Genomic DNA, 17,501 nt, shown 5'->3' on the forward strand with positions numbered 1-17,501 from the left:
ATATCACTGGCACTCCTTTCCTACGCACCAGTACCCATACACACAAACCGCACACCCTGGGTTATTTTTCCCCTTTCTGTGGGTGGTGCTACCGATAGTCCGGGTGGGCCAATTGGCTCTCAGGACTACCATCACAAGAACCCAAGGGAGCCATCACAACCCGACCGGTCACCGACTATTTTGCGGATTACACCCAGCCACAACATAAAGCAGGTACTACCACCATACCTGTGTGCTGGACTAGCACTGTGCATAACAACTATACCATCTTTGGCTAAGCTGTACAACAGAACTGATAGCATCCATTAATCATAGAAACGCACCACACAACAGTTTATGGTAGGAGTTGTAGTTTTGCAGCTTGTGGCCATCCAGGTTGCAGAACTACAACCCCCATTAATCCCTATTGACAGTTCATAATAAGAGTTGTAGTTCTGTAATAGAATACAGGATGGCAGAATGATACATAGACACATGAATAACACATGGACACATGAATGACAAAGGACACGAGGGGGGAGCATGGCATAGTACACAGGGGGAAGAGGGTGGCATGCTATAAAAGGGGGAGAGGGTGGCTCGTTACACAGGGGGGAGGTGGTGACATGGTACTTAGGGGGAGCCAGTGGCACGGTACACAGGGGGAAGACGGCAGCGCAGAACACAGGGGGGGGGGGGCAGTGGCACGGAACAGAGGGGAAGATGGTGGCATGGTACAGGAGGGGGAGACTGTGAGACAATACACTAGGATCAGTAAATCCTGAAGGTAATTCATGGCTTCTTGATAGTTTCCTGAAGGTAAATACTGATTACTGATGCTTTCCTGAAGCCTTTTGATGCCTGATCTGGATTTCCTGTCAGTAAAAACTGACACGGACATATGAATGGGGCCTCAGACTTTCTCAATTATTTATCCTTAATTATAATGCAAGGTCTTCATACCTGCACATACAGGAAGCAAAGTCAGCAAGGCATCAAGTGTGTACTTATATTTATGTGCTTAAGAAAGTAAGTGCTACACATGGAATACATCAAAACATTTACAATTTAATCAGACCCATTGTATCAGATTAGGTATTATACGTATTATCATCAGTATACAGAAGGAAAAGACATTGGGCCACATTTATCATCCGGCGAACGGATGTTTTTTTGCGAAAAGTGCCGATTTGCGTATTTTTTTATTCGCAAATGGCCGATTTGCGAATAAAATATTGGCAAATTGGCACTTTCCGCCGAGTACGCCAGGGGGGCGGAAAGGGGGCGTGTAGTGGGCGTAACGGAGGGCGCGGACTCAGAGTCCGCGCGATTTACCATCCGTTCCCCCCAAATGTACGCCGAAAACCTACTCCAGTCCTCAGCTGGCGTAGGTTTTTCGGCGGTGCGCACCGGCGCGCACAGGATTTATGTAGAGGCAGTCCGCCTCTACATAAATCTCCGTAGCACCGGAGCTGCGGGGGCATTTATAAGTCCGGTGTAAAAAACGGTGCGCACCGGCGCGCACGGGATTTATGTAGAGGCAGTCCGCCTCTACATAAATCTCCGTAGCACCGGAGCTGCGGGGGCATTTATAAGTCCGGTGTAAAAAACGCCGGACTTAATAAATGCCCCCCATTGGGATTTTGTCTATTACAAGAACTACTGGTATCATTTGGAGTTATTATGATGCACATAATTACTATAAGAACTTTCTCTCTGCTGTACCCGGTCTGCTGAATTTCCATAAGTTAATATACAGTATTAAATTCACAATGTTTGTGCACCTTGTGAGAAAGGAGGAAAGATGATCTCACAACTGTAGAGCAAAGAGGGACTTTTTCTTTTTCTTACACGTTGCCATTAATACCTGTTTCCTGGTGGACATCGTTGGGAAATTTATTGAGCTAATTGTTGTTGTTTGCTTATGAGTAAGAAAAAAAATATACACAATTAAATACTTAAAAATGTTTAACACTTTCAACATTTTTTAAAATAATGTGACACGTTACATTTAAAGTATCTTGTTCAAACATATTTCAAGAGGAAAATACATTAAAATAAAAGTCAACACATTTAATTTCACAGTACAGTAAATAAATCATTGGCTGGTCAGCAATTATAAAATACTAGTTTGTTGTTATTATTATGCCCATGTTTCTTGGCATGTTTTGTTAAAAAAAAAAAAAAAAGCTCACTGTTCCTCAAACAACTACACTCTGGCCCATGTGATTTCTAACATATTCATAAATCACTTAATTTACCTATAATGTCGCTTTATCCCCGAAAACAGGTCTAAAGCTTTGGCCACTAAGTGTTTCCTTTTCCTGCAGTCTGCTGTTTACTATTTGGTGTTAAGGGAAATCTGTCTCTAGTAACAGCTAGATCAGGATAGAACACAGGAATTGGGGACAGGGCTTAGTATGTTATTTGTTTAGGAGAGAGATCCCAAGAGAGTCTGGCCTGTGAAGCTGCAAGTCTGTCTGCTACTGATGGTCCACAGTGTTCCTGAAAGGCAAATCAAGACTTCCCTCCTATCTCTCACACTTTACTCTTTAATCAAACATGCAGTCTTGAGGTTGCAAAAATGTTTAGAACAGTTTGTGTTACTGAAAATGTACAACTCTTGGTATCGTACATAATAACACACAGCTTCATTGTAGCTTTACTCCGAGGCTAAAATTTCCATTATACTTGAGGTGATTCCATTTAGAGCAAGTTTCTAGTAAGCTGATTTCATCAGTGCACATCCAAGCTTCTGACCATTCTTTCACCTCATCTTTTTGTGGCAATTAAATTTCTTAAAGGGTTGATGTGTTCAGGAGGAGCACTCACAATGTCTGTCACCCTTATCCTGTGAGGGTCATAGATACAGTCTTCTTCCAGGTTACTATCAACCATGCCACATCCTGGAGGCACCCAAGCACTGTCATATCCATGGTCATGCCAGGTTAGCCGCATTGGGTGAAGCTGACTGTCACTCTTCTTAACTTTTTCTACCTTTAGAGAAAGCTTTAAAACCACTTTCTGATCTTTCTGATTCAGTGGATATCATGAAGCCTTCTGTGCATCTCTACTGACATAGACGCCTTTTCCAAGCATCCCATTATCAGAAACTCTAAATCCAATGGTGATGATACTATAAGCTGCGGTTACACTTGTCCCGTGATACATGGTATAGAACCTTCTTCCAGGATACTTATGTGTCATTTCTGTAAATGGAATTCCAGCTTGTGTACCTGTAAATTATACAGGAGGTTTCTAATGGGTTAATTTGCAACAATATTGAGAAATTATGCAATAAAAGAAAATACGACAAAAGAAGTTTTATTACAGGATAAAGATGTACCCTGACAGAAGAAGGAGTCCAAGGTACCAATATGTCTGCGCACACTATTAGGGGTGGTGCCAGTTGAAAAAAAATGTAATAGAAAAAGAAATATCAACTAAACACATTAGATTGCCATCATTTTGTGGGGTTATTTTTGCATTTAGAGTTTAAGGGTGCGTTCACACCTACAGGATCCGCAGCAGAAGTGCAGATTTGATGCTGTGTTCAGTTATTTAAATGAAATCTGCTGCGGATCTGCTGTTTAAGGGTGAACGTACCCTTAAAGGGGTTGTCCGGCGCTAAAAAATTATTCACAGAATAACACACATTACAAAGTTATACAACTTTGTAATGTATGTTATGTCTGTGAATGGCCCCCTTCCCCGTGTCCCACCATCCCCACCCGTGTACCCGGAAGTGTGGTGTGCTATACATACCTGTCACGTGCCGACCACGGTCTCCGATCCTCAGCAGCGACGTCTTCTTCGGGCGGCCAGCGGATCTTCCCGAGTGCTGGCCGCCCTCTGCAGCGTCATCCGAAGCTTAGCCGCTCACAGTTATGCTCAGCCAATCGCGGCTGAGCTTTGGATGACGCTGCAGAGGGCGGCCAGCACTCGGGAAGATCCGCTGGCCGCCCGAAGAAGACGTCACTGCTGAGGATCGGAGACCGTGGTCGGCACGTGACAGGTATGTATAGCACACCACACTTCCGGGTACACGGGTGGGGATGGTGGGACACGGGGAAGGGGGCCATTCACAGACATAACATACATTACAAAGTTGTATAACTTTGTAATGTGTGTTATTCTGTGAATATTTTTTTAGCGCCGGACAACCCCTTTAAGGGATGTAGTTTCCAGAATGGGTTTTCACTGTCTTGGCAGCAGGAGGCCTCTGTCAATGTGACATGGCGTTTATCATCCATTCAGCCCAAATCCAGCCTCTAAAATCCAAATGGTGCGCCTTCCCTTTGGAGGCTTGCCCTGCACCCACATGGCACTTTATGTCCACATGTGGGGTATTTACGAACTCAGGGGAAATTGCTTTACACATTGTGTCTTTTTTTCTCTTTTAACCCCTTGTGAAAAATTCAAGGCTAAACCAACATTATAGTGTAACAAATGTAATATTTCATTTTCACGCCACATTGTTCCATATTTGTGCCCGTCACCAGTGGCGGGCACTTCACCTCTTGTTACATTCCCTGAGGGGTGTAGTTTCCATAATGGGGTCACTTGTGGGGGGTTTCAACTGTCTTGGCAACACAGAGGCCTTTTAATTTTAACAAGGCCGTCAAAATCCATTCCAGCCAAATCCAGCCTCCAAAAGCCAAATGGCGCTCCTTTCCTTTGAAAGCTTACCCTGCACCCACATGGCGCTTTATGTCCACATGTGGGGTATATTCGTACTCAGGGGAAATTGTTCTACACATTTTGAGTATTTTTTATCTTTTAACCCCTTGTGAAAATGAAAAAATGAAGACAAGATCTTCACTCCGTCCGGCATCCCATGTGGCGCCGGATAAAACTGACATGTCAGTTTTCTGCGGGCGAAATTCAGTGAATTCCGGACGCAGAAAGACCTGTTAGTTTACACTGTGGGTTATGGGAAGCTCTGATGCGGGCTCAGAGCTCCGCGGCCCGAAAGATCACTCGGCCGGTATTTAGTACGATCAGGGTCACGGAAAGGCCGGTCTGATACAGCGTGTGCACATAGCCTCTAAAATCTGTAAGTGTACCCTGAGGTACTCTCACAGAGTTTGTAGAATTTCAAGCCATACCGTGATCTCTTATTGGGAAGGTTCTGGCGGAAAAGACGTGTCTGGGGGGCAGCATACGCTATGCTACCCTTAGACACGTCACTGGAAGATGATAATGAGGATGAATGGAGGAAATAAGGATCCCCCCATTCATCCTCACTGTTTCGGTGGCGGAGGCAATAATAGCGTATGCCTCCGCTGCCGAAAACACCCTGGGGGCTATTTTTATATGGAGATTGGTATATGGGGTATGTAAATGTGTAGTGGTGAAGTGTAAAACTTTATTTCATGTAGTGTAGTGTAATGTAGTTTTTTTAAAAAAAAATTTTAACAGTAAAAAAAAAAAAAAAAACGCCAAGAAAGGAGTTGCTGATAAATGCCGTGTGCGGTACTTATCAGCAGACAGTGGCGGTAGGATATAGAAAAAAAGGAGGAAAACAACCCATACGCCAAAAAGGAGGAGTTGCTGATCAGCTGCAAAAAAAAAATTTGAAAAAAAAACAACACTCTTTTTACCCCAAAGCAACTGATCAGTGTACAATATATACTGATCAGCCGCTAGGGGGCAGTAGAGTGAAGCTGCCGAAGATTTCCGAAGTTAGATGACCAGGGAGCCCGAAGAGCCGAAGATTTCCGAAGTTAGACGACAAAGAGCCGACGGGAGCCAAAGTTAGATGATGCGGAGAAGAGGACGCCGCGGGACCGCCGATCTTCGCTCCAGGCGCCCAGATCATGTGAGTATAGTGCACCTACACTATACACACCTGTTCTGCACCCCTCAGCTATCTAGCTGAAGGGTGCAAAACCTGGGGAAACTTTTTCTTTACACTTTTTTTACCGGCCGGCCCATCACGGCAATCATGGGGGTGGCACCGGCGCCATCTTTTCCCCATACACTAATGGCGATTGGTGCTGTCTCGTACAGTACCAATCGCCATTGCTTTCCGAGTCACTGTAATAAATTTACTTACCCATCCATCCTGCCCCCGCTCGCCCGCCCTGCACTGTAACTATGAAGCTGTGAGGCAGCTGGTTTCCCGGGCTGTTAATGAGGCAGCAGGAGGTAAACCACATTGAGGGAAATGTTCTGCAGGGTCAGGGGTGTTTTTTTTTTTTTTTATTTGTATAGTATGTGGGTGCAATATTCTGCAGGGTCAGGGGTGTGTGGGTGAGATGTTCTGCAGGGTCAGGGGTGTTTGGTTGCACTGTTAAGTCATGTTCTGCAGGTTCAGGGGTGTGTGGGTGTGATGTTCTGCAGGGTCAGGGGTGTGTGGGTGCACTTTTAAGTGATGTTCTTCAGGGTCAGGGGTGTGTGGGTGCGATGTTCTGCAGGGTTAGTGTGTGTGGGTGTACTGCTATGCGATGTTCTGCAGGGTCAGGCGTGTGTATATGCACTGTTATGCGATGTTCTGCAGGGTCAGGGGTGTCTGGGTGCACTGTTATGAGATGTTCTGTAGGGTCAGTGTGTGTGGGTGCACTGTTATGCCATGTTCTGCAGGGTCAGGGGTGTGTGGGTGCACTGTTATGAGATGTTCTGCAGGGTCAGGTGTGTGTGGGTGCACTGTTATGCGATGTTCTGCAGAGTCAGGCGTGTGTGGGTGCACTGTTATGCAATGTTCTGCAGGGTCAGGCGTGTGTGGGTGCACTGTTATGCGATATTCTGCAGGGTCAGGAGTGTCTGGGTACACTGTTATGAGATGTTCTGCAGGGTTAGGGGTGTCTGGGTGAACTGTTAAGAGATGTTCTGCAGGGTCAGGGGTGTGTGGGTGCACTGTTATGCGATGTTCTGCAGGGTCAGGGGTGTGTGGGTGCACTGTTATGCGATGTTCTGCAGGGTCAGGAGTGTCTGGGTGCACTGTTACGAGATGTTCTTCAGGGTCAGGGGTGTGTGGGTGCACTGTTATGCGATGTTCTGCAGGGTCAGGGGTGTGTGGGTGCGCTGTTATGCGATGTTCTGCAGGGTCAGGCGTGTGTGGGTTCGCTGTTATGCGATGTCTCGAGGAGTGGCTGAAGGAGAGGATGTGATGTTGTACAAGAAGGTCCAAGGTGTTTATGGTCCTTGTAGGAGCAGGAATTCTCCAAACCAGTTATTTTACAGAAAGAAGTCCAGACAATAAGACCCCAAAATGAATTCAGACGTCACCCCTGACCCTGTAACATAACAGATCAATGTTATATATACCTCCAGGCATCAGTTTTGGAAACCTGTTGCCCATTAGGCAATGCCTGGAGACATGACTTTTGCCCTTGCTTATTCTGAATTAGCCAAAGAAACTTATAGACCAACATGGCAGCTCCCACTACAGACACACGGAGGAAAAATATAAGGATATCCTCAGGTTCTAGCAGTAACTGAGAAGTCTTATAATATAAATGCTGCATGGCATTACTGTGGTCTTTGCCATAGACATTGATGGGTAGAATGACCATAATAGGTGCCACAGACATCAGCCAATAGGATCGCAGGATCTTAGCGCTGCAGGCATCAGCCAATAGGATCACAGGATCTGGTTGTCACCGGCATCAGCCAATAGGATCGCAGGATTTCGATGGAAAGATAAACAAACAACATCACCCGTTGCCAGTCAGCGATTGCTCCTTTGGAGAACAGACCGGCTTCATTTTGTTCCTGATTTTGCGATTTTGTGAGTATTTCCTGTATTCTGCGGAGGAAGAGGAGACCCGACTGTACATCAGCGCGACCTGAGAGACATCACCAACCGTCTACAAGTCTTCAGAGGTAAAGTAGCAGCACAATTCTCTTGGTGATTTTTGGCAATGTTTATCCCCATTATTATTAATCTATTGTTATATGTAACTATAAAAGTAATTGTGGGAGATTGATCAAGCTGTTTTACAATAATATTGTCCTTGGTTGCCCATAGCAACCAATCCCAGCTCAGCTTTCCTATACTAATGGGCTCTGCTATAATGAAAGCAGAGTTGTGATTGGTTGCTATGGGCAACAGAGGACATTATTATAAGACATTGTAATATACCTCCCCCATTGTGTCTTTTATAGTAATAATATTCTTTGTTGTCCATAGCAACCAATCACAGCTCAGCTTTCCTATATTATTGAGCTCTAGTATAATTAAATATGAGCTGTGATTGGTTGCTATGGGCAACAGAGGACATTGTTATTATAAGACAATGCAATCTATCTCCGCCATTGTGTCTATTATAATGTGTATTAGTAATTCGTACCCCTCGAAGAAACATACATCAGGGCGGGGGCTGTGTGCATGGACCTCAGTAATTATTACCTGGTTACAGGTAGAGCTCATGTACTTCTCAGATGTTCTGTTCTGCACCTGCAGTTTGATGTCTGTGCTTCCCTGTAATCCTGCTGTTATGTATTACCTCATGTACTATGCTGCTATTGTACTGCACATTATGTGATCTGTTATTTGTACCATAGTAAGTGCTCCCCCACTCTGAGTCCCCCTTGTTACTGGTTTATGTATCAGCAGTCGTGGCTCACTGTTTATGGTATTTATGTTTTCACTGTATTTTTTTTTCCCATTAATAAAAAAAAAATTTCAACTTACAATTGTGAGTGGTTCATTTCTTATCTTTATGGTGATGTAGTAATTATACAGTATAGTAATATCCAGAACAATTATTACAGGGAATCTATCAGTAGGTTTGGGCAGCCAGTAGGGCATTATACAAAGACGTCCATGGTCCCTCTATTATGGCGCTCCAGTGTGCTGTTAATATGTCAGATTTTATAGATATGCAGAGTATCCTGTTTGGTGCACTGGGGGCGTCCTTTACCCCTGCCCGCTTCTCATCACCCCCTAATGAATAAAGAATACTAGTAGAGGAGCGGGCAGGGGTAAAGGACGCCCCCAGTGCACCAAACAGGATAATTAGCATATCTATAAAATGTGTCTTACATATAAACAGCACACTGGAGCGCCATAGTAATAAAGAATAAAACCCAAGACTTATGAGTACCATATATTATTATTATTGTTTTATATTATTATTATTATATGACTTAGTATTATACAGTATATTAGGCTATGTACATACACATAGGGGGAGATTTATCAAACTGGTGTAAAGTAGAATTGTCTCAGTTGCCCCTAGCAACCAATCAGATTCCACTTTTCATTTCTCACAGATTCTTTAAAAATGAAAGGTGTAATCTGATTGGTTGTTAGGGGCAACTGAGACAATTCTACTTTACACCAGTTTGATAAATCTCCCCCATAGCGTTTAATTAGAATAGAAATGCAAAAGAAATAAATTAAAAAGAAATCCATCTACATGTTACAGATACAGTCACAGTACTTTTTATTTCACATTTCTTACATAAAGTTATATAACTTTTAAGACATTAATTTTTTTATTTATTTTTTTGGTACATTTTACAAAGAGCGGCATTAGTAAGGGGTAAGATAGCTGTCTGCTGTGTTGGAAACTGCAGGGCTGCTCATGCCCTGTTTCAGCACAGTTAGATATGGCTAGCACTGCTGCATGCAGCACTATGGATACTGAGGCTCCCCTTGATTTCTAGTCTAATGAATATTAGCATTAGTGTACAAACACACAAACCTGATCCACTGCGTATCCCGTTTTGTTGGTTTCTATGAGAGGACATATTGACATCCCGCAGTGAGTATGTAAGTTATAGCCCCGTTACCCCCCCAGACTGGAGCATACTGTACCTGCTCTACGTTCCGGCTTGCTTTGGGGGCACCCGGCATCTGGACGCCTCCCTCAGCCAATCAGTGTGCTGCAACAGGGCAGTGCACTGATTTGTTGAGGGAGACGTCCAGCCGGGAACCCCCAATGCAAGCTGGAACGCGGAGCAGGTACAGTATGCTCCGGCCGGCGGGGGATTAACCGGGCTGTCACTTACATACTTACAGTGGGATGTCAATATGTCCTCTCATAGAAACCAACAGGAAAGGATCTGCAGCGGATTACGCTGCGAATTTGCAGCAAGAAATCCTCTGCGGATCCGGTACTTGTGTTTGTACCCTTAGGCCATGGCGTAAGACTTCGGACGTTCTGTGACCCAGCCAGATCACAGAACGGCCAGTGTCAGAGAGGATCATCCCAACTGGTACTGCAGTACTGGCCAGATGATCTATATTTCTTCTGAATTTGGATGCGTGCGCCCTCATCCGAATTCCTGCTGACAGGTTTTCTGCGACCGCTGACATGTCAGTTTTTTGAGGCGCTGCTAGAGATCCCGGACGGGGTGTACAATACAACATATGTAAAGCATAAATCATGGCCGATGTTGCAAATTGCAACAACGTCCGTGATTTATGCTAACCATAGGTTGTGTAAACATGGCCTTAGGCTGTATATGCATCTCTTGGAATAAGTAACTGTGAGTGCTGGATCTACTTTATTACATATCACATAGGACCAATCCAAACAAAATAGTCCACAATGGAAAGTGTTAGAAATGATGCTGTCAATCAATAATGTATATGTACCTAAGCAACAATTAAAGGAGAAGTCTGGAGAAAATGGTGATTTCACGACGCGACTGCCACGCAGGCAGCTGGGCCCCCTGACATTGTTATAGTGCAACATTCTATCAATGCTGTCATCTGGCTGGGCCCTCACTTACCCACTCAGATGACAGCATTAGTGTTCAGGCGCCCCCCCCCCCCCCCCCCCCCAGACCAAAGCCAGCACTGTGATTGACCCAGTGAGGAGCATAAGCTATAGCTCAGTGAGGGTCAGTGATGATGCTTTCCCCCGCCGCTGCTCCTTCTTTCACCCCCAGCTGCTTCCCTCTTGTGACCCCCAGCTTCTCCCCTTGACTGATCTCCCCTGTCACCCCCAGCTGCTTCTCCTCTCACCTCCAGCTGCTTCCCCCCTTTCACCCCCGCTGCTTCCTCTGCTCTGTCACGCCTAGCTTCTTCCCCTCCATCACTCCCTGCTTCTTCTCCCCCTGTCACCCCCAGCTTCTTCCCCCCCTGTCACCCCCAGCTGCTCCCCCCCCGTCACACCTAGCTGCTTCCCTCCCTGTCACCCCAGCTGCTTCCTCTGCCCCTGTCACCCCCAGCTTCTTCCCCCCTATCACCCCCAGCTGCTCCCCCCCCCCCCGTCACACCTAGCTGCTTCCCCCCCTGTCACCCTCAGCTGCTTCCTCTGCCCCTGTCACGCCTAGCTTCTTCCCTCCCTGTCACCCCCAGCTGCTTCCTCTGCCCCTGTCACCCCTAGCTTCTTCCCCCCCCCCCCGTCACCCCCAGCTGCTCCCCCACTGTCACCCCCAGCTGCTTCCTCTGCCCCTGTCCCCCCCAACTGTCCCCCTGCCCCAGTCACCCCCAGCTACTCCCCTGCAGAGTTGTGGCCAGAGAAGTCTTCATGATGGCTGAGAAGAAAGCAAAGAAGATGTCACCTGTGAGTCATTAGTAACTGCACTGTAACCACTTCTATAGTGTGCAGAGCCTGGTGTCTAAATGGGTCAGTGTATGGTTTGCGGTAGTGTATTGACACGGCCCGCCACCAGCACAGTACACTACTGCGAACTTTTAAACTGCCTAGGAGCTCCCGACATCATAATCAATCCTGACGCTGGGAGCACCCAGGACCAGTCTGCAGAACGCTTACCGTGTACAGATGGAATTCTACAGATGTGGGAATGACCCCTTAGTCACTATGTGGTGGTATTGTTGGTGGTCACGGTGAGGTGATAATATATTTTTTTCCTTATATACAGGTATTATTGGTAATAATGTTCTTGGTTTTCTGGGTTTTGTTACGGTGTGACGGTATAATGGTAATATGGTAACAGTGTGACGTATGGTAGTAATATGGTAACAGTGTGACTATATGGTAGTAATATGGTAACAGTGTGACTATATGGTAGTAATATGGTAACAGTGTGACGTATGGTAGTAATATGGTAACAGTGTGACTATAAGAGTAATATGGTAACAGTGTGACGTATGGTAGTAATATGGTAACAGTGTGACGTATGGTAGTAATATGGTAACAGTGTGACTATATGGTAGTAATATGGTAACAGTGTGACAAATGGTAGTAATATGGTAACAGTGTGACTATATGGTAGTAATATGGTAACAGTGTGACTATAAGATAGTAATATGGTAACAGTGTGACTATAAGATAGCAATATGGTAACAGTGTGACGTATGGTAGTAATATGGTAACAGTGTGACTATATGGTAGTAATATGGTAACAGTGTGACAGTATGGTAGTAATATGGAAGGTGTGACAGAACGGTGATAGATAGGTACAGTATGGTGATAATATGGTAAGTGGGACAGTATGGTGATGTTCTGGGGTCACTTCCCTGCATTGAGCCCCCACAGATCTATGTATTCAGATCTTGCACAAAGCATTCACTGTATAATGCACCTAGGACCCAACTACAACAGCTGCAGGCACTACAACTCCTAGCATTTACTGACAGTCTGCAGCCCTCAGGATATGCTGGGAGTTGTAGTACAGTAGTACAATCCTTTGTAGACAGATGTATTGCTGGACCTTCAGGGCTGATGGTTGTCACCCACAGATTGCAGCCACCAGGAGACTCTATACACAGTGATTTATTAAAGGGTTGTCCACTAAGAAACTACAACTCCCAGCATACCCTGAGAGCTGTATAAATGTAGGGTGTTCTGAGAGTTTTAGTTCGTCTGAAAAAGTTATCACAAGGAATTTGTTACAGATACAGATGAATCCAGGAAAGGACGGGGTCAGCATGTCGTGTCTCGCGGGTTCTTAATTCGTTGGCCCCAAGGATCATTTGCTCTTTTGGGCCTTAGGTACCTCAGTCCGACACTGGGGCTGTGGCTGCTGGATAGGGTGATGGCAGAAGGACAGTGAGGGACACAGGGTACTGGAGGGACACTGAGCATCCCTCTACCATCATCCTCTCCAGCAGCCATAGCCCGTACAGCTCTGGGAGTCGGGTCGTTACATCACCATTTTATCCAGGAAGTGAAGCCTTGATACAGTAGTAAGTGCAGGGAAAAAACATTGGTGTATATTGGTGATTTCTATAACTTTTTTTTTTTTTTTGGGGGGGGGGGGGGGGGGGGGGTCAATAAAATACTTTAATAAAAAATTTTTTGCCAGACTTCCTTAATAAATTACAATATTAGGCTACATTAATGATATACTAGGACATTTATATGAGAGCACAAACATGATTTATTTCATTCTTGAAGAATGTTTTGCAAAAATAGTGAAATAAACTCACTAAAATATTTCGTATTGCCACAAATGAAATAACAAAATGACCTGTACAATAAATTTAATATGTTATTTAAGTGTTGCAATGAAAAACTTAAAGTGACACTGTCACCCCCTTTTTTGCATTTTAACTGCTCTCCACAGGTGTAAAGGGTAAATGTTACAGCTTTCATTACTTATTTTATATCACACCTCATGGTGCTTGTTCTAGTAAAAAGTCGTTTTTATCACCTGTGGATTGGTATATGTGGGCGGGGCCTCGCGGCATTTGTGCCACACCGCTCCGCCCCTAGCATAACTTAGCCCTGCCCCCATCAATGTCATCATCGCTGCATAGGCCCCGCCCCCTCAGCAGCTATTGGAAGGGCCAGCCTAAAGCTCAAGGCCCCACCCCCCCAGATTGGGGACGGGGCCTATGTGGTGATGACGTCACGCATATACCAATCCACAAGTGACAAAAACGACTTTTTACCAGAACAAGCACAATGAGGTGTGGTATAAAATAAGTAATGAAAGCTGTAACATTTACCCTTTACACCTGTGGAGGGCAGTCAAAATACAAATAGGGGCTGACAGTGTCACTTTAAAGAATAAGCAAATGAATTGATGAATTTATTATTTGCATTATTTTTCTTAGAATAATGGACTTATAATAACCAATTCTTTACTGTTTCTTATTTTATGCTTAGAAGAGGCGACTTCGGTTCCAGGTAATTGATCTCATATATTGTAGATTTTTCAGTTTTTCTGTTACTACAGCGAGGGACAACACACACACACATACAAAATAGGGGAACAGGTACCCCTATTATAATGAAGAGAATCCAAACAGGGTTTCCTACTCAAGAGCAGCAAGCTTCTGCTCCTGAGTGGGCAGTGCCTGTTGTTATTTAGCAGGCTGTATACCCTGTATGCATGCCTCCTGCTCAAATTACCAGCCAGGCAGGGGTTAAGTTGGGATATACAGTATAATCACTTAACCCCTATCTGGCTGGTAAACTAATCAGAAGGCATGCATATAGGGTGAAAAAAAAATATTTAACAGACTTGTAATACAATACAATATATGTAATATGTTCCCACATATTCATGGTAATATCCCTTTCATTTTAAGAGATGGCGAGAAAGAGGAAGAGAGAACTGATCGACCTTTATGAAGAGGAGACGTAAGTACAAGATTTTATATCACTGCAAATCAACACTTACTGTATTACATATCATCTCATATACTATTCACAGCACAACACTCATCTATTATATTACCATCACTTCCTCTTAGCCAAAGACAGGTCATATATTCTCCTTACATTACAATGGATATTTTATTTTTATTTTTTAATAAATTGTCCAATAATTTTACAAGCCTATGCTATGTTGTATCTTGTATCGCTGGAATTCTGACAGTAAAATCTATTTTTTATATCACAGATCAATGACCACCATCATGAAGAGGAGGAAGGACACCGACCTGCAGCCAGAAGAAATAGTTGCATTCCTGAACCTGCTTGGTAAAATTCCCTGCCCCTCCCAATGATCAAGACCAGACAATCCATTGTAGTTCTTCTGCTTTAGGCCATGTTCACACATGGCATGAACATCGGCCATTATTTGACAGGGCCACTGTTTGCTGTGTCAACTAACAGCCGATGTCTCAGAATTTTACCCGGCTGATACTGCAGTATTGGCCGTATGAACATAACTTCATTTTAATTGGAATGCGGGCACATTTAGGTGTGCCCCCACTTCAATTAGCCATAGAGCACAATATACAGGATCTGCAGCAGATTCAATGATGTGTTCCATCATTTACCTAAATTGACTGTGTGGGCCTTGCCGTGTGATCAGCATTACCAGCCATATTCATTATAAGAAAAACACCTGTGATAAAGCCCGGTAATGCTGGTCACATGACAAAGCCCAGACAATCAATTTATACAAAACTGCAGAGACCAGATAATCTATTAGGATTTCCCGCCATCTGAAGGGAATAGGGCTGAGCAACAGGAACAGATAGAGACACAGCTGCTTGTACTGTGCTGTGCCCTGACAACAATCAAAGGGACAGAAATACGTATAGTCCATTCATCTTCTTGTCATTTAAAAACTGTTTTGAATTGAAACAATCCTTTATTCAACTTGTTTCTTAGACGACGAGGACATCCAACTGTTTTTGGCCAAGGACATCTGCCTTCGGATCTCGGACAAGGTACTTATATACTGCTTGGGTGAATTGTGTGTGTGAGGATGGTGGTCCTGTAATATTACACATAGAAATATAATCACCACTTATAGCTAAAACATAACTTCTTTTCTTCTCTTACTAGTATCTGCTAGCAATGACCCTCGCGTACTTCAAGAGAGCTGGACTGACCATCGAGGAGTATAAAGAATACTTTTTTGCATCCCTGTGAGTTTATTCATGTGTATATGTCTAAGGGAATGCTGTCAAGTAATTGTAAATCTGATGCTTTAAGTCAGCTTTTCCATCATAGTTTGTAAAACAATTATGTTTATTACATAGGAGAAAGGTAAAGGGTATTTTAATATTTATATGCAGAGAAAGCATAAAAAGCCTATAGATTTTAGCATGTAGCATTTGTACCATATAGGTTCATATCAACATAATTTCACATTGTTACTATTATTAAATCCATACAAGATTCTTTTACACTGATATGGAAGTATATAGTAAACCATGACTTCACTTTCTCTTCTTCAGTTATCTAGCGAACCAGTTTGAAGAAGATGAGGACTTCAGATACGAGATCTACGCGTGGGCCTTAGGAAGATCCTGGGAATGGCGGAAGGAAGAGCTGCACGACCAACGGAACTATTTGCTTTACCGGATGGACTTCAGAGCTTGGATTGACCAGACCACGTGTGAAGAGGTTAGTAATCAAAAAAATATGTATAGCCAGAAGTGTAGTCTATAATTATGAATCCTTCATGAAAAGATGATTCAATCATAAATTATTTAATTCCAGATCATGGCACAGGACCCTTTCCACTGGGCATGGATGCGACAGAGGCGTCCCCATCACAGCTGGGCCATTCGTTGGTGGAGGAGGAGCGCATGGGAGTTCAAAGTCCAAGGCCCATGGGGTTACCCATATTCATGCGCTCGCTGCAGGAACATCGTTTTGTATCCATGCAGGTGGAAAGTGGTCGGTAACATCGTAAGCCAGATCGACACAGCAGTGGACCCTGGAACATCGATTGAGATCCTCGACTAAGAAGACCATGACGGATGACCCAAAGGAGCAGGTAATGTAAAACACATGCATGCACAAACACATCATTCCCTTTACCCTCCAACACACCAACACAGTACTTTTAAAGGGGTTTTCCAGGAAAAATGTACTGATGAGCTATCAACAGGATATCCCATCAGTCACTGATCAGCGAGGTGCCAACAACCGGCAGCCACACTGATCAGCTGAGCATCCCGCACTGCACAGTGAATGATGTTTGTCTCTGGTCACTGTGTAGCAGTGACAATGTGTAACTGCAGCTCATCTCATATTCACTTGAATGTCACCTGAGCTGCAGTTACATATCATCACCACTACACAATGCACTAAGACAGGCTGATTACTGTGTAGTAGGGTCACTGAACAACTGAATGACGTTGGTGTCGGGTGTCGGTAATTCAGTGACTAATGAGCAATCCGGTGGATAGCTCGTCAGTACATTTCGTGTAGAAAACCCCTTTAAAAGTCACACACACTGACACAAATTAACATATACACTCTCTCTACACAGCCCCAACTAAATGATTGATGATATATAGTGTTATCCTCCCTTAGAATGCCAGAGGAAGGGCAATACAGTGGCCATGGCTTCCCTGCAGGTTTCCTCCACAGGGGGTTTTTCCTGTCCTGTGTGTTGCTGTACGCTCTTCGTGAGTGATGGGAGGTAACAATCACAACACATACATACACACATACATACAATAAATTTCTCTTTAACCCTCCTTACTTGGTCACTGAGTCTTTTCTTGTGTAAGCAGTATATGGCGGTATCTGTAATATATTTTTGATAATATTCTCACTTCTGATCACACTACAAAAGCATACAGAGACCTTATAAAAGGGGTTACCTACTTATAATCTACACAAATGAAAATGAAAAGCAGCAGCACTTATTTATTTCTTTTAATCAGGTATTCATAGTCTACAAACAGCCAATGGTCAGTTTGGCAATGTTCAGACGCTTTGCCAGGGTATGCGGTACTA

The 17,501-nt window shown here is 44.1% G+C and overlaps 1 protein-coding gene across 2 annotated transcripts; it reads left to right on the forward strand.

Moving 5' to 3' along the window:
- The first annotated feature begins 7,650 nt into the window (after positions 1-7,650).
- Positions 7,651-17,239, forward strand: LOC138769146 (speedy protein 1-A-like). Of its 2 annotated transcripts, XM_069947403.1 has the most exons (8): positions 7,651-7,806; positions 13,956-13,976; positions 14,383-14,432; positions 14,695-14,774; positions 15,414-15,472; positions 15,591-15,673; positions 15,986-16,154; positions 16,251-17,239. In XM_069947403.1, the coding sequence occupies exons 3-8, from the start codon at positions 14,383-14,385 to the stop codon at positions 16,497-16,499; spliced, it is 690 nt and encodes a 229-aa protein (XP_069803504.1). In that variant the 5' UTR covers positions 7,651-7,806; positions 13,956-13,976; the 3' UTR covers positions 16,500-17,239. The 2 variants fall into 2 exon arrangements, with proteins under 2 accessions (XP_069803504.1, XP_069803505.1); XM_069947404.1 differs by lacking the exon at positions 13,956-13,976 and having other exon boundaries at positions 14,381-14,432.
- Positions 17,240-17,501: the final 262 nt, after the last annotated feature.

Source organism: Dendropsophus ebraccatus, chromosome 12, assembly GCF_027789765.1.
Source record: "Dendropsophus ebraccatus isolate aDenEbr1 chromosome 12, aDenEbr1.pat, whole genome shotgun sequence".
Taxonomy (NCBI): Eukaryota; Metazoa; Chordata; class Amphibia; order Anura; family Hylidae; genus Dendropsophus; species Dendropsophus ebraccatus.